This window comes from Pseudorca crassidens, chromosome 16 (assembly GCF_039906515.1).
Source record: "Pseudorca crassidens isolate mPseCra1 chromosome 16, mPseCra1.hap1, whole genome shotgun sequence".
NCBI lineage: Eukaryota > Metazoa > Chordata > Mammalia > Artiodactyla > Delphinidae > Pseudorca > Pseudorca crassidens.
In genome coordinates, this window is record NC_090311.1 from 78,965,138 (window position 1) to 78,988,821 (window position 23,684).

General features: G+C 41.4%; 1 protein-coding gene across 7 annotated transcripts in view; it reads right to left on the bottom strand.

Annotated features, from left to right (window-relative positions):
- Nucleotides 1–23,684, bottom strand: part of TBCE (tubulin folding cofactor E) — a 118,976-nt gene that overhangs the window by 70,262 nt on the left and 25,030 nt on the right. For all 7 annotated transcript variants that reach the window (XR_010936031.1, XR_010936032.1, XM_067711047.1 and 4 more), the window contains exon 2: nt 15,044–15,177. Coding sequence is in view for 5 of the 7 variants with exons in the window: in XM_067711047.1 (XP_067567148.1) it covers nt 15,044–15,146 (103 nt within the window). In the remaining 2 variants the exon portion in view is untranslated. The remainder of the gene's footprint in view (nt 1–15,043; nt 15,178–23,684) is intronic.

Consider the following 23,684-nt stretch of genomic DNA (forward strand, 5'->3'; position numbering starts at 1 on the left):
CGCGCACCACAAGGAAGAGTAGCCCCCGCTCACCGCAACTAGAGAAAGCCCGCACGCAGCAACAAAGACCCAACACAGCCAAAAATAAAAATAAAAAATTTATTTTTTAAAAAAATGATTGAGGCCTCCAAATGCTATTTGCCACTTAGAAAAAAAATCAGGCTCTTGGAGAAATGGCTGATTGTGATGTGAGGCAAAACACATGTATGATAAACCTTGCACATTTGATAGTTTCCTTATCCTAGGAGGAATAAGGAAACTATCAAAAATCATTGGGTCACATCAAAAGTACTGAGGAGCCAGTTTGAAAGGGTTTCTACTTGCCAAAGATGGGATAATTTGAGCAATCAATAAGAATAATAACAGCAATGGACTGAAATTTATCAAATATGTTTAAACCCATGACTTTATAAAGACTGTTTTTAAGTTCACTAGTCTTCTAGTGCATCAACTCATTATCATGAAGACTGATAAATAAGGAAAGAATCAAACATTCATCCTGCCTTTCAGTCACTCAATTATTTTGGAAAGTAAGTAATTAACACGGGGAAGTTTTCCATGACATAATTTGTCCAGCTACTTGTCTCATACACCAGAAGAAAGATGATAAAAGAAAGAAAATTATCAGAATGTCACCACTTTACAAGCCCAAATGAGAAATTATCAGAATGTCACCACTTTACAAGCCAAATATGGGCTTTACAAGCCCATATACACCAACAGCTGCTACCATATAGCAAAAAGAGACCCGACTCAACTATACATCACCTATAGAGAATTCAAAAAATAAAATATCATACCTGAATCTAATCAAGCCTATACATAACTACCAACTTACAGGGAATGCAGGGGACAGAAAAACGTATTAATGACATCATGCGAATGCAACCAGAAAAATTCAGAATATGGGAAATTGTACAAGACAAACAGCATAATTTTTTCAACAAATAAATTGTAAGGAAGAAAAAAAAGGAATCAATGCGGGAAATCCTGTATCCAACCAACAGGACTGCCAGAAAAAAAAAAAAGGCAGGTAAAATAAAAAGGTCAAATTACCAAAGGTATCTTAGAAGAAAACTTCTCATAACTGAAGAAACACTATGAACTCAGACTGAGCAGGATTAACCTCGAATACAGCAAAGACAATGAATGAAGAAACACCCACAGATGGACACAGCTCCTTTCAGAATAAGCCCTTTTGTACTGTATTTTTACTATGGTCACGTTTTATGTTAATAAATACTAAGAGAAAGAAAACACAGCAGCAAGGCTTCCAGAAGATCTGATACTCCCCACGGGGCCCGCATACTCTGCTTTGCAGTGTCTATGGGATGGCCAAGGCGTCAGCCCCTGCTTTCCTGGGGTGAAGCAGATTTGTGGAGTTTCACAGTTTAATGAAGGCTGTCTGCTAGGAAGCCCTCTGAGCCTCAGGACCACCCTCGGGAATATGCGGAGGGGCTGGGATCAGCGCCGCCCCAAGGGGGTGGTGAGGGAGCTCACCGCTAGCTGAAGTGAAGCGTACAGCCGGCTGTTTACACTGAGGCGAAGGGAGGCGTTATGGGAGTGATTCTAAGTCCAGCGGCATGAGCGGCCAGAGGAATTGGGCCTCTGGGCCCCCATACAGGGCTGCTTGCCACCCCTATGCTGCACGTGGGGTCTCCCGGGGTCCTCCTTACTCTTCCAGGTTCCAGAGCTCGGGAGAGAGCATGTCCCAGGGCCCTGAGCGGCCTGGTTCCCACCCACCCTTCTCGCTCCCCATCTGCCCAGCACTGAAGCTGGACTCTCCCAGGAGGAGAAGGCAAAGAAGTCTCCATCTCCCAGCTGCAGACAACTGACTTCCCTCAGCTCCTGCTGAAGGGCAACAGAACAAAACCAGCTCCCCAGAGAAAGCAGCCTGGCGGAGCAGGTGCAGAGGGCGTGGGTGGACTGAGGAACGGGACCCACTGGCTGTGGCTCTGCCTCCATGGGTCTGGGTGCCGCCTGGTCCTCTGAAGTACGGAGGCACACTTGTCAAACGTTCAGATACTGTGACTTTAGAAACAGAAGAACTGAAGTAAAGGCGTGAAGCTTTTTTTTGTGAACAGTGACTATCCCCCAAGTGGCAGCCAGACGCAGGAAGGCCCACCCAGAGATCGTACCTGGAGCCTGCGGACAGCAGGGGGAGCCACCCGCTTGGACTTAACTGGGGGGCCTGAAGGAGAGGCCTGGGAGGAGCTGAGGATCATCCTAGGCAGAGGGGACTAAAGTGCTTTAGCAAACAGCCCAGCCAGCTCTAGAGGCCCTGCCCAGATCCCCTGCAGGAGTGCCCGGCCCTGTGACCACCTGGGGCACCAACTGGTTAGGGCTGGGAATCTGTGCTCAGAGCTCCGCCCACTGCAGCCCTAAAGGAGATAAAACAGAAATCGCTAGCACACAGCAGCAGATCAATCCCCACTACCTTCATTCCTTCCCCTGAACTGACACCTCCCTGAGCACTGTTAACCCTTCACAGCTCCAGATACGCCCTTACTTTGTGTTTCTTCAGCATTTTACTCAGCACAGGGGTGCAGAGGCAGAGCACCTGGGTTAAATTCTGCCTCATCAATTCCTAACCAGGTCTACTTAAACTTTCTGTGCCTCAGTGTCCTCATCCAGAAAACAGGGATGATGCTGTCTACCTCACTGGATGAGAGATCATTCAGTCATTCAACAAACATACTGAACACCTACTAGGGACTTGGAGTGCTAGGCACGGCAGTTCCAGGTGCTCAGCATACACCAGTAACTAGTCTAAGTGCCTTTAAGCCTTTAGCTCATTTAGTTGTCACAACAGCCCTGTAACAATATCCAGTGAAGTAACCCCAGGAGTAAGTACTAAATCTGTGTTGAATTTCTCTGCATCTTTGTACCAATCCCACAGGTGATCTCTAAAAGAAACCCAAGAGTAGCACCAACTGAGGTAGAGTAATGGAAAGAATGCCCCATACAATGATATAATTAATGAAGAGTAAATATGCAGTAGTTCTCGCTTTGCAGAATTATAATTTTCAGGGGGAAAAATGTCTGATAATACATACATGAAGAGACTATCAAAATCACAGGCAATTTAATAAAGGAAAGTAATATATAACACATCAGATTTGCTAAACTATCAATAAATAGTTTCCATCTAAGTTACTGTATTTGTGAGGTGCCACTCCAATCTGGCTTTAGGAACTGGAACCTATTCCCCCGAGCTGCTGGGCGTACTGGCTTTTGGCAGTTAGCACTCAAGTGTGGGCCCTCTTTTAGAATTGTCTCCACTGAAAAAAGCACCTTGCCCCAGAGCACACCTCCTACCTAAGGCAACCAGAACCCAGTGAAAGATTATCATACCTCAACTATGAAAGACTCTGAAGGGCCTTCCTATCTTCAGCGTTCCCCCATGGGGTCAGCTGAAACCCTTATTTAGAATAATCACAGTCCAACTTCTCCCTCCGCCCAATCCACTCCCTTTCATTAGGATCAATCCTAAGAGTACTCCCTAATACAATTTTTGAACAATAAACTTCCTAAATGTGAATCTCCATCTAAGTCTGCTTCCCAGAACACTGGGGTATTAGAAATTTCCAAGAACTGGACATTGACCCAATACTTTCAGACAGCAACTTGGCAATATGTGTCAAGAATTTTAAAATATTCATATTCTTGAGACGCAATGGAACAGAAATGGTATGCGTTCTAAAGCAGAGATTTAAATCCCAGCTCTTTATAAGAAAGCTTTGAGACCTGAGTCTTGGTCTCCTCATCGACAAAAATGGGACAAATAACATCTATATTTTAGAGTTGTTGTTATAATGTTAGAGTTGTAATAATGTTCTTGTTCAAAGTGGAGAGCATATGTAAAAGCACCTGGTACACAATGTTGCTTAATTAACAATTAAGGTTGCTCATCAGCTGACTTTAAATATTCACTGATTGGTTCAAGATGGTGGAGTAGAAGGACATGCTCTCACTCCCTCTTGCGAGAACATCGAAATCATAATTAACTGAACAATCATCGACAGGAAGGCACTGGAACTCACCAAAAAAGATACCCCACATCCAAAGACAAAGGAGAAGCCACAATGAGATGGTAGGAGGGGTGCAATCACAGTAAAATCAAATCCCATAACCACTGGGTGGGTGACTCACAAACTGGAGAACAATTATACCACAGAAGTCCACCCACTGGAATGAAGGTTCTGAGCCCCACGTCAGGCTTCCCAACCTGGGGGTCTGCCAACAGGAGGAGGAATTCCTAGAGAATCAGACTTCGAAGGCTAGCGGGACTTGATTGCAGGACTTCGAGAGGACTGAGGGAACAGAGACTCCACTCTTGGACGGCGCACACAAAGTAGTGTGTGCATCGGGATGCAGAGGAAGGAGCAGTGACCTCACAGGAGACTGAACCAGACCTACCTGCTACTGTTGGAGGGTCTCCTGCACAGGCGGGGCGTGGCTGTGGCTCACTGTGGGGACAAGGACACTGGCAGCAGAAGTTCTGAGAAATACTCCTTGGCGTGAGCCCTCCCAGAGTCCGCCATTAGCCCCACCAAAGAACCTGGGTAGGCTCCAGTGTTGGGTCACCTCAGGCCAAACAACCAACAGGGAGGGAACCCAGCCCCACCCATTCGCAAACAAGCAGATTAAACTTTTACTGAGCTCTGCCCACCAGAGCAACAGTCAGCTCTACCCACCACCAGTCCCTCCTATCAGGAAGCTTGCACAAGCCTCTTAGACAGCCTCATCCACCAGAGGGCAGACAGCAGAAGCAAGAAGAACTACAATCCCACAGCCTGTGGAACAAAAACCACATTCACAGAAAGATAGACAACATGAAAAGGCAGAGGACTATGTACCAGATGAAGGAACAAGATAAAACGCCAGAAAAACAACTAAATGAAGTGGAGATAGGCAACCTCCCAGAAAAAGAATTCAGAATAATGACAGTGAAGATGATACAGGAACTTGGAAAAAGAATGGAGGCAAAGATTGAGAAGATGCAAGAAATGTTTAACAAAGACCTAGAAGAATTAAAGAACAAACAAACAGAGATGAACAATACAATAACTGAAATGAAGACTACACTAGAAGGAATCAATGGCAGAAAAACTGAGGCAGAAGAACAGATAAGTGACCTGGAAGATAGAATGGTGGAATTCACTGCTGCGGAAGAGACTAAAGAAAAAAGAATGAAAAGAAATGAAGACAGCCTAAGAGACCTCTGGGACAACATTAAATGCAACAACATTCGCATTACAGGGGTCCCAGAAGGAGAAGAGAGAGAGAAAGGATGCAAGAAAATATATGAAGAGATTACAGTCGAAAACTTCCCTAACATGGGAAAGGAAGTGGCCACCCAAGTCCAAGAAGCACAGAGAGTTCCACACAGGATAAACCTAAGAAGAAAACCACCGAGACACAAAGTAATCAAATTGGCAAAAAATAAAAACAAAGAAAAATCACTTTTCTTTGCAAGAAAAGTTGCAAAGGACAACAAGTAACATACAAGGGAACTCCCACGAGGTTAACAGGGGATTTCTCAGCAGAAACTCTACAAGCCAGAAGGGAGTGGCACGATATACTGAAAGTGATGAAAGGCAAGAACCTAAAGCCAAGATTACTCTAGCCAGCAAGGATCTCATTCAGATTTGACAGACAAATCAAAAGCTTTAGAGGCAAACAAAAGCTAAGAGAATTCACCACCACCAAACCAGCTCTACAACAAATGCTAAAGGAACTTCCCTAAGTGGGAAACACAAAAGAAGAAAAGGACCTACAAAAACAAACCCAAAACAATTAAGAAAATGGTAATGGAAACATACATATCGATAATTACCTTAAACGTGAAGGATTAAATGCTCCAACCAAAAGACACGGTTCGCTGAATGGATACAAAAATAAGACCCATATATATGCTGTCTAAAAGAGACCCACTTCAGACCTAAGGACACATACAGACTGAAAGTGAGGGGATGGAAAAAGATATTCCATGCAAATGGAAATCAAAAGAAAGCTGGAGTAGCAATACTCGTATCAGATAAAATAGACATTAAAATAAAGAATGTTACAAGAGACAAGGAAGGACACTATATAATGCTCAATGGATCAATCCAAGAAAAAGATAAAACAATTATAAATATTCATGCAACCAACATAGGAGCACCTCAATACAGAAGGCAACTGCTAACAGCTATAAAAGAGGAAATCAACAGTAACACAATAAAGGTGGGAGACTTTACACCTCACTTACACCAATGGACAGATCATCCAAACAGAAAGTTAATAAGAAAAAACAAGCTTTAAATGACACAATAGACCAGAGAGATTTAATTGATATTTACAGGACATTCCATCCAAAAACAACAGATAACCCTTTCTTCTGAAGTGCGCATGGAACACTCTCCAGGACAAATCACATCTTGGGTCACAAATCAAGCCTCAGTAAATTTAAAAAAATTGAAATCATATGAAGCATTTGTTCTGACCACATGCTATGAGATTAGAAATGAATTACAGGGAAAAAAACGTAAAAAACACAAACACATGAAGGCTAAACAATACGTTACTAAATAACCAAGAGAACACTGAAGAAATCAAAGAGGAAATCAAAAAATACCTAGAGACAAATGACAATGAAAACACGATGATCCAAAACCTATGGGATGCAGCAAAAGCAATTCTAAGAGGGAAGTCTAGAGCAATACAAGCCTACCTCAAGAAACAAAAAAAATCTCAAATAAACACTCTAACCTTACACCTAAAGGAACTAGAGAAAGAAAAACAAACAAAACCCAAAGTCAGCAGAAGGAAAGATATCAGAAAGATCAGAGCAGAAATAAATGAAATGGAAAATAAGAAAACAACAGCAAAGATCAATAAAACTAAAAGCTCGTTCTTTGAGAAGATAAACAAAACTGATAAACCATTAGCCAGACTCATCAAGAAAAAGGAGAGGACTCAAATCAATAAAATAAGAAACGAGGGCTTCCCTGGTGGCGCAGTGGTTGAGAGTCCGCCTGCCAATGCAGGGGACACGGGTTCATGCCCCAGTCCAGGAAGATCCCACATGCCACGGAGTGGCTGGGCCTGTGAGCCATGGCCACTGAGCCTGCGCGTCCGGAGCCTGTGCTCCGCAACAGGAGAGGCCACAACAGTGAGAGGCCCTCGTAATGCAAAAAAAAAAGAAAGAGGGCTTCCCTGGTGGCGCAGTGGTTGAGAGGCCGCCTGCTGTGCAGGAGACATGGGTTCATGCCCCGGTCCGGGAGGATCCCACATGCCGCGGAGTGACTGGGCCCATGAGCCATGGCTGCTGAGACTGCGCGACCAGGGCCTGTGCTCCGCAGCGGGAGAGGCCACAGAGGTGGGAGGCCCGCACACCGCAAAAAAACCAAAAACCAAAAAAAAAAAAAAAAAGAAATGAAAAAGGAGAAGTTGCAACAGACACCACAGACATACAAAGCAACCTAAGAGACTACTACATGCAACTCTATGCCAATACAATGGACAACCTGGAAGAAATGGACAAATTCTTAGAAAGGTATAACCTTCCAAGACTGAACCAGGAATAAATAGAAAATATGAACAGACCAATCACAAGTAATGAAATTGAAACTGTGATTAAAAATCTTCCAACAAACAAAGTCCAGGACCAGACGACTTCATAGGTGAATGCTATCAAACATTTAGAGAAGAGTTAACATCCATCCTTCTCAAATTCTTCCAAAAAACTGCAGAGGAAGGAACACTCCCAAACTCATTCTATGAGGCCACCATCACCCTGATACCAAAACCAGACAAAGATACTACAAAAAAAGAAAATTACAGACCAATATCACTGATGAATGTAGATGCAAAAATCCTCAACAAAATACTAGCAAACAGAATCCAAAAAAACATTAAAAGGATCATACACCATGATCAAGTGGGATTTATCCCAGGGATGCAAGGATTCTTCAATATATGCAAATCACTCAATGTGATACACCATATTAACAAACTGAAGAATAAAAACCATATGATCATCTCAATGGATGCAGAAAAACTTTTGACAAAATTCAACACCCATTTATGATAAAAACTCTCCAGAAAGTGGACACAGAGGGAACTTACCTCAACATAATAAAGGCCATACACAACATACCCACAGCAAACATCTCAAAGGTGAAAAACTGAAAGCATTTCCTCTAAGATCAGGAACAAGACAAGGATGTCTACTCTCACCACTATTATTCAACACAGTATTAGAAATCCTAGCCATGGCAATCAGAGAAGAAAAAGAAATCAAAAGAAGACGAATTGGAAAAGAAGAAGTCACTGTTTGCAGATGTCACTGTTTGCAGATGTCACTGTTTGCAGATGACATGATACTATACATAGAGAATCCTAAAGATGCCACTAGAAAACCACTACAGCTAATCAATGAATTTGGTAAAGCTGCAGGATATAAAATTAATGCACAGAAATCTCTTGCATTTCTATACACTAATGATGAAAAATCTGAAAGAGAAATTAAGGAAACACTCCCATTTACCATTCCAACAAAAAGAATAAAATACCTAGGAATAAACCTACCTAGGGAGAGAAAAGACCTGTAAGCAGAAAACTATAAGACACTGATGAAAGAAATTAAAGATGATACAAACAGATGGAGAGATATACCACGTTCTTGGATTGGAAGAATCAATAATGTGAAAATGACTATATTACCCAAAGCAATCTACAGATTCAATGCAATCCCTATTAAATTACCAATGACATATTTTACAGAACCAGAACAAAAAAATCTTAACATTTGTATGGAAACAGAAAAGACCCTGAATAGTCAAAGCAGTCTTGAGGGAAAAAAATGGAGCTGGAGGAATGAGACTCCCTGACTTCAGACTATACTACAAAGCTACAGTCATCAAGACGATATGGTATTGGCACAAAACCAGAAATATAGATCAATGGAACAGGAAAGAAAGCCCAGAGATAAACCCACACACCTATGGTCAACTAATCTATGACAAATGAGGCAAGGATATACAATGGAGAAAAGACAGTCTCTTCAATAAGTGGTGCTGGGAAAACTGGACAGCTACATGTAAAAGAATGAAATTAGAATACTCCCTGACACCATACACAAAAAAACACTCAAAATGGAGTCGAGACCTAAATGTAAGACTGGACACTATAAAACTCTTAGAGGAAAACATAGGAAAAACCCTCTTTGACATAAATCACAGCAAGATATTTTTTGATCCACCTCCTGGAGTAATGGAAATAACAACAAAAATAAACATATGGGACCTAATGAAACTTAAAGGCTTTTGCACAACAAAGGAAACTACAAACAAGACGAAAGGACGACCCTCAGAAAGAAAAGAAAAAAGAAAGGAAGGGAAAGGAAGGGATAGGAAAGGAAAGGAAAGGGGGAGAGACCTTCAAGATGGAGGAGTGAGACGTGGAGATCACCTTCCTCTCCACAAATACATCAGGAATACATCTATATGTGGAACAACTCCTACAGAACACCTACTGAACGCTGGCAGACAATCTCAGACTTCCCAAAAGGCAAGAAACTCCCCCACGTACCTGGGTACAGCAAAAGAAAAAAGGAAAAACAGAGACAAAAGAATAGGGACGGGACCTGCACCAGGGGGAGGGAGCCGTGAAGCAGGAAAAGTTTCCACACACTAGGAAGGACCTTCACTGGCAAGACAGGTAGTGGAGGGGGGAAGATCAGAGCCACAGAGGACAGCACAGCCACAGGGGTGTGGAGGGCAAAGCAGAGAGATTCCCGCACAGAACATGGGTGCCGACCAGCACTCACCAGCCCGAGAGGCTTGTCTGCTCACCCGCCAGGGAGAGGACTGGGGTTGGCTGTGTGAACACAGCCTGAAGGGGGCTAGTGCGTCACAGCTAGCCGGGAGGGAGTCAAGGAAAACGTCTGGACCTGCCTAAGAGGCAAGAGACCACTGTTTCAGGGCGTGCGAGGAGAGGGGATTCAGAGCACTGCCTAAACGAGCTCCAGAAACGGGCGCAAGCTGCGGCTATCAGTGCGGACCCCAGAGACGGGCATGAGATGCTAAGGCTGCTGCTGCCGCCACCAAGAAGCCTGTGTGCGAGCACAGGTCACTATCCACACCTCCCCTCCCTGGAGCCTGTGCAGCCTGCCTCTGCCAGGGTCCCGGGATGCAGGGACAAATTCCCCGGGAGAACACACGGCGCACCTCAGGCTGGTGCAACGTCACGTGGCCTCTGCCGCCGCAGGCTCTCCCCGCATTCCATACACCTCCCTCCCGGCGGCCTGAGTGAGCCAGAGCCCCCTAATCAGCTGCTACTTTAACGCTATCCTGTCTGGGCAGGGAACAGATGTCCTCAGGTGACCTACATGCAGAGGCGGGTCAAATCCAAAGCTGAACCCCAGGAGCTGTGTGAACAGAGAATAGAAAGGGAAATCTCTCCCAGCAGCCTCAGGAGCAGTGGATTAAATCTCCACAGTCAACTTGATGTACCCTGCATCTGTGGAATACCTGAATAGACAACGAATCATCCCAAAATTGAGGTGGTGGACTCTGGGAGCAACTGTAGACGTGGGGTTTGCTTTCTGCATATAATTCGTTTCTGGTTTTATGTTTATCTTAGTTTAGTATTCAGAGCTTATTATCATTCGATTTATTTACTGATTTGGTTGCTCTCTTCCTTCTTTTTAACATATAGATATATATATATTCTTTTCCTTTTTCTCTTTTTGTGAGTATGTATGTGCATGCTTCTTTGTGTGATTTTCTCTGTATAGCTTAGCTTTTACCATTTCTCCTAGCATTCTGTCTGTCCATTTTTCTTTATTTTTAATATAATTTTTAGCGCTTGTTACCATTGGTGGATTTGCTTTTCTGTTTGGTTACTCCCTCTTTCTTTTTTTTAAATTACTTTTTAGTTTTTTAATTTTCAATAATTTTTTAAATACCTTTCTTTCTTTTAATTATTTTTTCCTCCCTTCCCCTCCTTTCCTTCCTTTTCTTTTTTTTTTCCCTTTTCTTCTGAGCCATGTGGCTGGCAGGGTCTTGGTGCTCCGGCGGTGTGTCAGGCCTGTGCCTCTGAGGTGGGAGAGCTGAGTTCAAGACATTGGTCCACCAGAGACCCCTCAGCTGCATGTAATATCAAACAGCAAAAGCTCTCCCAGAGACCTCAAACTCAACGCTGAGACCCAGCTCCACTCAACAACCAGCAAGCTACAGTGCTGGACACCCTATGCCAAACAACTAGCAAGACAGGAACACAACCCCACCCATTAGCAGAGAAGCTGCCTCAAATATAATAAGGTCACAGACACCCCAAAACACACCACTGGACGTGGTCCTGCCCACCAGAAAGACAAGATCCAGCCTCATCCACCAAAACACAGGCACTAGTCCCCTCCACCAGGAAGCCTACACAACCCACTGAACCAACCTTAGCCACTGGGGGCAGACACCAAAAACAGCAGGAACTATGAGCCTGCAGCCTGTGAAAAAGAAGACCCCAAACACAGTAAGATAAGCAAAATGAGAAGACAGAAAAACACACAGCAGATGAAGGAGCAAGATAAAAACCCACCAGACCTAACAAATGAAGAGGAAATAGGCAGTCTACCTGAAAAAGAATTCAGAGTAATGACAGTAAAGATGATCCACAATCTTGGAAATAGAATGGAGAAAACTCAAGAAACGTTTAACAAGGACCTACCAGAACTAAAGAGCAAGCAAACAATGATGGACAACACAATAAATGAAATTAAAAATTCTCTAGAAGGAATCAATAGCAGAATAACTGAGGCAGAAGAATGGATAAGTGACGTGGAAGATAAAATAGTGGAAATAACTACTGCAGAGCAGAATAAAGAAAAAAGAATGAAAAGAATTGAGGACACTCTCAGAAACCTCTGGGACAACATTAAATGCACCAACATTCGAATTATAGGGGTCACAGAAGAAGAAGAGGAAAAGGGACTGAGAAAATATTTGAAGAGATTATAGTTGAAAACTTCCCTAATTCAGGAAAGGAAATAGTTAATCAAGTCCAGGAAGCACAGAGAGTCCCATACAGGATAAATCCAAGCAGAAACACACCAAGACACATATTAATCAAACTATCAAAAATTAAATACAAAGAAAAAATATTAAAAGCAGCAAGGGAAAAACAACAAATAACACACAAGGGAATCCCCATAATGTTGACAGCTGATCTTTCAGCAGAAACTCTACGAGCCAGAAGGGAGTGGCAGGACATATTTAAAGTGATGAAAGGGAAAAACCTACAACCAAGATTACTCTACCCAGCAAGGATCTCATTCAGAGTTGACGCAGAAATTAAATCCTTTACAGACAAACAAAAGCTAAGAGAGTTCAGCACCATCAAACCAGCTTTACAACAAATGCTAAAGGAACTTCTCTAGGCAGGAAACACAAGAGAAGGAAAAGACCTACAATAACAAACCTAAAACCATTAAGAAAATGGTAACAGGAACATGCATATCGATAATTACCTTAAATGTAAATTGATTAAATGCTCCAACCAAAAGACACAGACTGGCTGAATGGATACAAAAAGGAGACCCATGAGACGCTAAGGCTGCTGCTATAGCCACCAAGAAGGCTGTGTAGCTATCAATGGAACAGGATAGAATAGAACAGGATAGAAAGCCCAGAGATAAACCCATGCACATATGGTCACCTTATTTTTGATAAAGGAGGCAACAATACACAATGGAGAAAAGACAGCCTCTTCAATAAATGGTGCTGGGAAAACTGGACAGCTACAGGTAAAAGAATGAAATTAGAACACTTCCTAACACCATACACAAAAATAAACTCAATATGGATTAAAGACCTAAATGTAAGGCCAGACACTATAAAACTCTTAGAAAAAACATAGGCAGAACACTATTACATAAAAAACAGCAAGATCCTTTTTGACCCACCTCCTACAGAAATGGAAATAAAAACAAAAATTAACAAATAGGACCTAATGAAACTTAAAAGCTTTTGCACAGCAAAGGAAACCATAAACAAGATGAAAAGACAACCCTTAGCATGGGAGAAAATATTTGCAAATGAAGCAACTGGCAAAGGATTAATCTCCAAACTTTACAAGCAGCTCATGCAGCTCAATAACAAAAAAACAAACAACCCAATCCAAAAACGGGCAGAAGACCTTAACAGACATTTCTCCAAAGAAGATATACATATAGTCAACAAACAATACATATAGCCAACAAATACATGAAAGAATGCTCAACATCACTGATCATTAGAGAAATGCAAATCAAAACTACAGTGAGGTATCACCTCACACTGGTCAAAATGGCCATCATGAAAAAATCTACAAACAATAAATGCTGGAGAGGGTGTGGAGAAAAGGGAACCCTCTTACACCTTTGGTGGAAATGTAAATTGATACAGCCGCTATGGAGAACAGTTTGGAGGTTCCTTAAAAAACTAAAAATAGAACTACCGTATGACCCAGCAATCCCACTACTCAGCATATACCCTGAGAAAACCATAATTCAAAAAGAGTTATGTACCACAACGTTCACTGGAGCTCTATTTACAACAGCCAGGACATGGAAGCAACCTAAGTGTCCACTGACAGATGAATGGATAAATAAGATGTGGCACATATATACAATGGAATATTACTCAGCCATAAAAAGAAATGAAATTGAGTTATTTGTAGTGAGGTGGATGGACCTAGAGTCTGTCATACAGCGTGAAGTAAGGCAGAAAGAGAAAAACAAATACCGTATGCTAACACATATATATGGAATCTAAAAAAAAAAAAGAAAAGAAAAATGGTTATGAAAAACCAAGGGGCAGAACAGGAATAAAGATGCAGATGTAGAGAATGGACCTGAGGACATGGGGAGGGGGAAGAGTAAGATGGGACGAAGTGAGAGAGTGTCATGGACATATATACACTACCAAATGTCAAACAGATAGCTAGTGGGAAGCAGCCGCATAGCACAGGGAGATCAACTCAGTGATTTGTGACCACCTAGAGGGGTGGGATAGGGAGGGTGGGAGGGAGACGCACGAGGGAAGAGATATGGGGATATACGTATATGTATAAGTGATTCACTGCTATAAAGCAGAAACTAACCACTGTAAAGCAATTATATTGCAGTAAAGATGTTAAAAATATATATATATAAATGCAAAAATAATACTCAAAATTCACAAAATAAATAAATAAATAAATAAAAGAAACAAGAAAGGAAGGGGAAGGAAAGGGGAAAGGAAGGAAGAGAAGGAGGGAGGGAGGGAGGGAGGAGGAAAGAAAAGAACACATAGATACAGAGAACAGATCAGATTGGTGGTGCCAGAGGTGGAGGATGGAGGTGGCTAAAATGGGTGAAAGGGGTCGAAAGGTACAAACTTCCAGCTATAAAATAAGTAAGTCCTGGAGAGATCTTAAAATTCTCAAAAATGTATAAGTATGTGTGGTGATATATGTGAAGTAGACTTATTGTGGTGATAGTTTTGCAATGTATACAAACACTGAATCATTATGTTGTATACCTGAAACTAATATTATGTCAATTATACCTCAATAAAAAAGGAAATACAAGTAAAATGACGCTACAGAAACAGATAAATATATACCAAATCGTAAGTTAAAAACGGTAACACAAAATTGTTTTTATATCAATTTAAACTACAACATACACATGGATTAATGATAAGAGAAATTCCACAAATATTACTTCATTTTTGAGCTTAGGATTATGGGAATTCAAGATTTTTAATTAGTGTTTAAAGTTTACTCAGAAGATATTTTAAGGTTGACTTAATATAAAATAGCAACACTGAATAATTAGATAAGTGTGTAATCAAATAAAGCCATGGATATCACAGGATATTGTCACAGAAAGAAAACAACTGTATAACAGAGGTATATATAACTTGGTTGTTAGTTTCCTCAAAACTGGTGTTATAAAGCACTGCTGAGAAGCCTACCCAGAAACTACAAAATAAACATAAACACACACACACACACACACACACAAATCATAAATTACCTGCCATAGGAGGGACAACGCCAGAAAAACGCACTGTTGCATGTTCTCCATTAACTTCGACTCTCCGACCAATGACATCTGATGTCAAAGTGTCATTCATCATAACATTGCCAGAATCCAAAATATGAGGAGATCTAGGAAGAAAACACAACATTGACAAGGACGTAGTAAAACTCTTTAAAAAATATTTTTTTTAACTTTACGTAGCTATTCATGAGGTCAACGCTTCTACCCAATTCAGTCTTCACATTTTGGTGAAGGGAAGAACCTAAAGGTTTAGGTACGAGACTCTCAGAATTTGACTTTACTTTACTCTCTAACTATATTTTGATAATTTAATCCTTTTTTAAGAAAGCTCACTTAACTCCAGTTAGCTCACATCACATGACACTGTATTCTATCATTTACTGAAGGGGGTGGGAAGGGAAGGAGAATAGAAGAGAGGGGGATAAAGGTTACAGAGAAAAGGGAAAGGAAACAGGCAGCATGGGCATGTTTCTCTCTCCAGGAAGGAGAAACACAAATCCACAGATGCAGGAAGGAACGCGTACAATGAAAAATTCAGGGAATTCCCTTGCGATCCAGTGGTTAGGACTCTGCACTTCCACTGCCAAGAGCGCAGGTTTAATCCCTGGTCGGGGAGCTAAGATTCCACAAGCTGCATGGTGCAGCAAAAAAAGAAAATTTCAGAACCCTAAAAACAAGGAGCCTAAGAGAAAAGTATCATCTATCTAGGAATGATCACTAGGTCCAACTCCCACTTCAACAAGTCGGTTTCTTCAACAGATGAAAAAGAGCGAGATGGAAGGAAAACAAAGAGATTAAAAGAACTTAAGAGAAATGTAAGCCAACTGCAATGTACAGACTTCATTTGGAAACTAAATTCTTAAAAACTGTAAATAACTTTCAAAATAAACTTTGAGAAAACTGAAAATTTGAATGCTGACTAGATAGTTGATGATATTCAAGAATAATTGTTTCTCGTAAGGCAAAGACAAAATCCATTTATTTTGGGAAAAAAAGGGAAAGCATAATTGTTAAATTTTTAGCTGTGGTAATGGTATAGTGGTTACTTTTTTTTTTTTTTTTTTGCGATACGCGGGCCTCTCACTGCTGTGGCCTCTCCCGTTGCGGAGCACAGGCTCCGGACACGCAGGCTCAGTGGCCATGGCTCACGGGCCCAGCCGCTCCACGGCATGTGGGATCTTCCCAGACCGGGACATGAACCCGTGTCCCCTGCATCAGCAGGTGGACTCTCAACCACTGCGCCACCAGGGAATCCCAAGGTTAGGACTTTTTGTAAGACTTTATATTTCACAGAAATACACATTAAATTATTTACAGATTTTCCTGTATTTTAGACGTATCACACCAGTGGCAGTATAGACAATACACTGAAAGGAAGTTAAAAGCAGAGTGGCCAGTTAGGGAAATACTGCTGTAATTTGGGTGAAAACAATGACCGCTTGAGCCAAGGCACTCGCCTCCATCCATTCATTCAACACATACTAAGCACTGACCACATGCTGGCTAACGCATGGACCTCACATCGCACACAGTAAACCCTACGTGTGTGATTCCTGCCTCAGAAGCTTACAGTCCAGTGGCAGTTAGACTTGAGAGAAGGGTATGGATTTTAGAGAAAGTTAAGAGCTAGAACGGGGTCTGGAGATTAAACGGATAGAAATGGTAAAATTGAAGACTAGGAAGACAAGATTTTGTCTAGGTTTATGGTCGTGCCAGACACCAACATGAGGAATACAATAGGAAGTCTAGGCTTGGGAGGGAAGAGAGTTTGTTTGAGGTGCCTACAGAATGTCATGATGGACTTAGGACTCTAGTTCAAAAGACACGTTTTCACTAGAAGTGTGTTTTTGGGAGTCATCAGCACAATTTTATAACTGATAACCATGACAGTGGATGAGACTGAAAGTGTATTAGGTGCAAAGAAAAGAGGGTGGAAAGGAAAAGAGAGTCACTGACAGAACCCTGGGGAAATATAATATTTAAAAGAGAAAGGGAAGAAACCCCTAAGAAAAAGTCAGAGGAAAACCTGGTTTTCTTTTATCCTTTCTGGCATTTCCTCCTCTGGCTCAGCAAGTGGTACTGGGAAAGTTGGACAGCCCCATGTAATAAATCAATGAAGTTAGAACACACCCTCTCACCATACACAAAAATAAACTCAAAATGGCTTAAAGACTTAAGACATGACACCATGAAACTCCTAGAAGAGATCACAGGCAAAACACTATCTGACATATATTGTACCAATGTTTTAAGTTAGTCTCCCAATGCAACAGAAATAAAAGCAAAAATAAACAAATGGGACCTAATCAAACTTAGAAGTTTTTGCACAGCAAAGGAAACCATAAACAAAATGAAGACAACCTACAGAATGGGAGAAAATATTTGTAAATGATGCGGCTGACAAGGGCTTAATTTCCAAAATATACAAAGAGCTCCTACAGCTCAACAACAAAAAAACAAACAACCCAATCGAAAAAATGGGCAGAAGACATAAAGAGACATTTCTCCAAAGAAGAAATACAGATGGCCAATAAGCACATGAAAAGATGCTCAAAGTTGCTAATTATTAGAGAAATGCAAATCAAAACTACAATGTACTATTTAACATGGGTCAGAATGGCCATCATTAAAAAGTCTACAAATGACAAATGCTGGAGAGGGTGTGGAGAAAAAGGAACCCTCCTACACTGCTGGTGGGAATGTAAGTTGATACAGTCACTGTGGAAAACAGTATGGAGGTTCCTCAGAAAACTAAAAATAGAATTATCATATGATCCAGCAACCCGACTCCTAGGCATATATCCAGACAAAATTATAATTCAAAAAGACATGCACCCCTATGTTCATAGCAGCACTATTTACAATAGCCGAGACATGGAAACAACCTAAATGTCCATCAACAGAGGAATGGATAAAGAAGATGTGGTACATATATACAATGGAATATTACTCAGCCATAAAAAAGAACGAAATAATATCATCTGCAGCAACATGGATGCAAGTAGGGATTATCATACTAAGTGAAGTCAGAAAGAGAAAGATAAATACCATATGATATCACCTATATGTGGAATCTAAAATATGACACAAATGAACCTATCTATGAAACAGAATCAGGGACATAGAGAACAGACTGGTGGCTGCCAAGGTGAAGGGAGTTGAGGGAGGGATGGAGTGGGAGGCTGGGGTTAGCAGATTTAAGGTTTTATATATAGGATGGATAAATAACAAGGTCCTACTTGTATAGCACAGAGAACTATATTCAATATACTATTATAAACTATATGGAAAAGAATATTTTAAAAAATGTATATATATGTATAACTGAATCACTTTGCTGTACAGAAGAAATTAACACAACATTGTAAATCAGCTATGCTTCAATCAAAAAAAATACTGATTTGGACTTCCCTGGTGGTCCAGTGGTTAAGAATCTGCCTTCCAATGCAGGGGACGCAGGTTTGATCCCTGGTCAGGGAACTAAGATCCAACATGCCACAGGGCAACTAAGCCCGTGCACTCTAGTTCCTGCGCACCACTACTAGAGAGCCCATGCGCTCTAGAGCCCGTGCCCCACAATGAAGAGCCTGTGCGCCGCAACTAAGACCTGATGCAGCCAAATAAATAAATTTTTTTTAAAATATTGCTTTAAAAAATAAATAAATACAGGCAAACCTCTGAGATACTGTGTGTTTGGTTCTAGAACACCAAAATAAGGTGAATATCGCAATTAAAAAAGGAGGCGGGGGGCTGAATTTTGACAGTTTAAATACCGGAGGACAAAACCACCACCACCAACAAAAAGAAACAAACAAACAAACAAACAAAGATAAACATGGGAGGACAGGGCAGTCAGGAAGGGGCCAACATCTAGATCTAAACTTGCCTGGTAGTTGAAAAGCAAAAGGGAAATCAGCCCAGAACCTCAAATTGGTGGGAAAAGTCAAAACAGTTCAGACAAGTTGATGATAAAGTCAATAGGAGGGTGAGGCAGGTGTGAGGAAGCCATGTTTTAGTAAGCTTAGACACAGGTGGAGTCAGCAGCTAAGAGGTCTGGTCAGTAGGTAGGGCCCTAATCACAAGCCTGTGGTCAGAGGCGAAGTTCTAGCCCCCGAGGAGAAAAACTGGTAAGATCACTGTAGAGCACCATTCCTACAAGAAGTTAAAGTACCAACAGTAGGCCAAATCTTGGTTCCATGAACCAGAGTGCATGGGGGTTAACCAAACCCAGAAACTCACAAACAGGCCCCACAGTCAGTGTGAAGCTCTGGGCCAGCGCTCGGCCTAAGGGGACCACCTTGCAGATCAGGCTCACAGCGAGAATATCTTGGCGAGAAGAACGGGTCAGTGGTCAACTGGTGATTAGGAAACCAAGTGGCATAAATGGCAGAAGTGAGGAAAGAAGACATTAGGAAGTCATCCTCATTTTCATTTAACATACATAAGTAATTCATGAATTATAAAGTTCCTTCACCTGCTTGATCCTATTTGATCTCTAGTAACTATTATTTTTTTTTAATAAATTTATTTTCTTTGGCTGTCTTGGGTCTTTGTTGCTGCTTGCAGGCTTTCTCTAGTTGTGGCGAGCGGGGTCTACTCTTCATTGCGGTGCTCGTGCTTCTCATTGCGGAAGCTTCTCTTGTTGCGGAGCACGGGCTCTAGGGCACGTGGGCTTCAGTAGTTGTGGCTTGCAGGCTCTAGAGTACAGCCTCAGTAGTTGCGGCACATGGGCTTAGTTGCTCCGCAGCATGTGAGATCTTCTCGGACCAGGGCTCGAACCCATGTCCCCTGCATTGGCAGGCGAATTCTTAACCACTGCGCCACCAGGGAAGCCCAGTAACAATTCTTTTCATTCCCATCTCTATGTCGCGCCCACAGGACCTGAGATCATTAGGTAGAAGGTATCTAAGGTCAGTAATTAATTGGCTCTGCATCATGTTTTTGTTTTGTTGGGGGTTTTTTGGCCCTGCTGCACGGCTTGTGATTTTAGTTCCCCAAACAGGGACTGAACCTGGGCCCTTGGCAGTGAAAGCATGGAGTCCTAACCACTGGACTGCCAGGGAAGGCCTTGCATCATGTATTTTTGATGATCCTGTCTAGTCTCTTAACCCTTCTAATAATTGTTTCTTGATACTGTGATCTTCTGTGAGGGTCCAGAAACGATCCTTGTCTTGGTGACCTATGCCTTGGTTCTCTCTCCCTCTGGCCAGTCACCCAATAAGTCCCTATATTCTTTTTTTTTTTTTTTTTTGTGGTACGCGGGCCTCTCTCACAGGCCCAGCCGTTCCGCGGCATGTGGGATCTTCCCGGACCGGGGCATGAACCCGCGTCCCCTGCATCGGCAGGCGGACTCTCAACCACTGCGCCACCAGGGAAGCCCCCTATATTCTTTGGTTAGACCCACTTGATGCCAGTTACTGGTCCACCCTGGACTTCCATGGCCTGTTGCTAACACCGCCACTTCGATCACCCCTAACCCAAGCCCTCCCTCTCAGTTAGTGTCTAGTCAAACTGTCCTGAAGTCAGGTGCTCACTTAGTTATGACTGGCATGTCACTGTTCCTTGGTTAGGTGCATCCAGGTGCCAAGTGAGCCTTGGTTAAGCCTTTTATTTAAATATATTGGGTTGGCCAAAAAGTGCCTTCAGTTTTTAAGTAAAAATAAAAGACAATTCTCATTTTCACCAAGAACTTTACTGAACAACATATTCACTCTTTTTGTTCCACTACGTTCTGCCATTTTCCAGGCAACTTCATAATTCCATCTTCCCAAAGCTTTTTATCTTTTTGAGAAAAGAACTGTTCCAGGTGCCTTTTACAGTCTTCCAGGGAATTGAAATTTTTTCCATTAACATAATTTTGTAAAGACCTAAATAAATGGAAATCCAAAGGTACAATGACTGGTGAATATGGCGGATGAATCAGAACTTCCCAGCCAAGCTGGAACAGTTTTTGCCTGGTCATCAAAGAAACATGCAGTCTTATGTTATCCTGATGGAAGATGATGCCTTCTCTGTTGACTAATTCTAGATGGTTTTCGTCCAGTGCTGCTTCCAGTTGGTCTAACTGGGAGCAGTACTTGTTGGAATTAATCGCTTGGTTTTCTGGAAAGAGCTCATAATAGAGGACTCCCTTCCAATCCCAGCATATACACAACGTCATCTTCTTTGGATGAAGGCCAGTCTTTGGTGTGGTTGGTGGTGGTCAATTTCAATTGCCCCATGATCTCTTCCATTCCACGTTGTTGTACAGTATCCACTTTTCATAGCCTGTCATAATCTGTTTTAAAAGTGGAACGTTTTCATAACATTTAAGTAGAGAATCGCATGCAGAAATACGGTCAAGGTTTTTTTTGCTTAACTTACGTAGAGGCCAAACATCAAAGAGATTAATGTAACCAAGCTGGTGCAAATGATCTTCAATGCTTGATTTGGTTTATTTTGAGTATGTCGGCTATCTCCCGCATGGTATAATGTTGATTGTTCTCAATTAATGTCTCGATTTGATTGCTATCAACTTCAACTGGTCTACCTGACCGTGGAGCATCGTTCAATGAGAAATCTCCAGCACAAAACTTTGCAAATCACTTTTAACAAATTCAATCAGTCACAGCACCTTCTCCATACACTGCACAAATCTTTTTGTGTGTTTCGGTTGCATTTTTACCTTTCTTGAAATAATAAACCATAATATGCTGAAAATGTTGCTTTTCTTCTTCCATCTTCAATATTAAAATGGACAAACACAAAAATTCACCAATATTTATGTCTTTTTTTAAATGCACACTGATGAGACAGCTGTCACATACTAATCTAACAAAATTGTTTCGAATGAAGTTAAAAACTAAGTGCTACTAGAGCAATCATACAGAAAAAAACCAAACGAACTTTTTGGCCAACCCAGTACATGTTCACTAATTAATGGAGACAGCCCATTTAATTTTCAAGTGACTCTGCTTGCTGAATAATAGTTCTTTAAAAAGAGAAGAAATATACCACCCTACCTATCATTTCCACCTACTGATTTTGGTACTGCCCTCTGCAGCTACAGAGAATCAAACTATTCCCTTTTCCAGCTGACATTTAAATATTTGAAGGCCACGGGCTTCCCTGGTGGCGCAGTGGTTGAGAGTCCGCCTGTCGATGGGGGGGACGTGGGTTCGTGCCCCAGTCTGGGAGGATACCGCGTGCCGCGGAGCAGCTGGGCCGGTGGGCCATGGCTGCTGCGCCTGCGCGTCGGGAGCCTGTGCTCCGCGACGGGAGAGGCCGCAGCGGTGGGAGGCCCGCATACTGCAAAAAAATATATATATATTTGAAGGCCACTATTATATTATTATTTCTCCTCTCTCCTCTTCCTGTCCCCATCTCCTAAACCCTTTCCCAGGGTAAACATTCCCAGCTCCACCCTCATGTGAATTCCAAGTTCTCCTCCATAATTCATTTACTGATTTTTTTCTTAAAATACAATACCTAAAACTGAAAACCAGGTTCCAAATGTGACTTGACCTGTGTGTGGGTTCAGCGGTCTGAACATCACACATCTAATAATGTAGCCTAATATTACATTTCACTTTTCCCCCTTTTCATGGGAAAGACTGTTGCTTGCTATTAAGATTACAATGAAATAAACTCTGTAGCCATTTCTGAGTTACTATCACTTTCTGATCATAAAATTAAAATGTTTAAATTTCACTATAATTACATTACCCTAAAAAAGTTTTCAAAAGTTTTAAATGCCCTTTCAAATCTCATTAACATGTAAATAGAATTTTATTACAATAGAGATATATAATTTCTGTTCTACTTCTTTTAACATTCTGTAAACATTTTTTTATACAGCCACAGAATCACATTAATCACTTGAATCTTGACATGTAGATACCACAACTGAATCTTTTCTCTATTGTTATGTTTTCATTGTTTACTATCCCAAAGAAAACAGCTGAAAACATCTTTCATTTTTAAATTATTATGTCTTTGAAGTATTTCCTTAGGAAAAATTCTTGAGACAATTATTCCAAGTAAATAAATACGTTTAAGAGTCTAGAAAGCCATGACCAAATTGTCCATCAAAAAAAAGTTAATTACTGACACTGACACCAAGACAAAATCTACTTGTTTAATTCTTTCTACAAAGTCCTAGGAATTCTCATCAAGAGCTTTCAAATCAGGTCTTCTCTATCCTGTACTTGCGTATCTAATGTTTGAGGTAGAAGTTAATACATTATATTATTATAAATTTAGGACTTTACATTTACATACATTAAACATTCGATAATCCAACATATTATCTCTCCCAGCTGTGTGCTGTGCAATTTTTGTAAAAACAAAGACAAAAAAAGAATGTAAGACACTGACCAAAGACCCACGGGTAAAACTTTTCAGTTACAAGCCTATCCAGCTCACATCCAAGAATGTCATGAACTTTGTGAAATGTTTCACTGAAATCTAAATACAGTCAGCCAGGAGATATACTCTTGTCAATCAAACAGAGGAGGAATGGGCTAAGATAAGGAATACTTTCACTTATTAGCTTATACACCTCTGAGTTGTATGAATGTTTTTGGAACAAGTGATTTTTGTTTTTTTCTATTAATGAGGAGGAAAAGAAGGATGA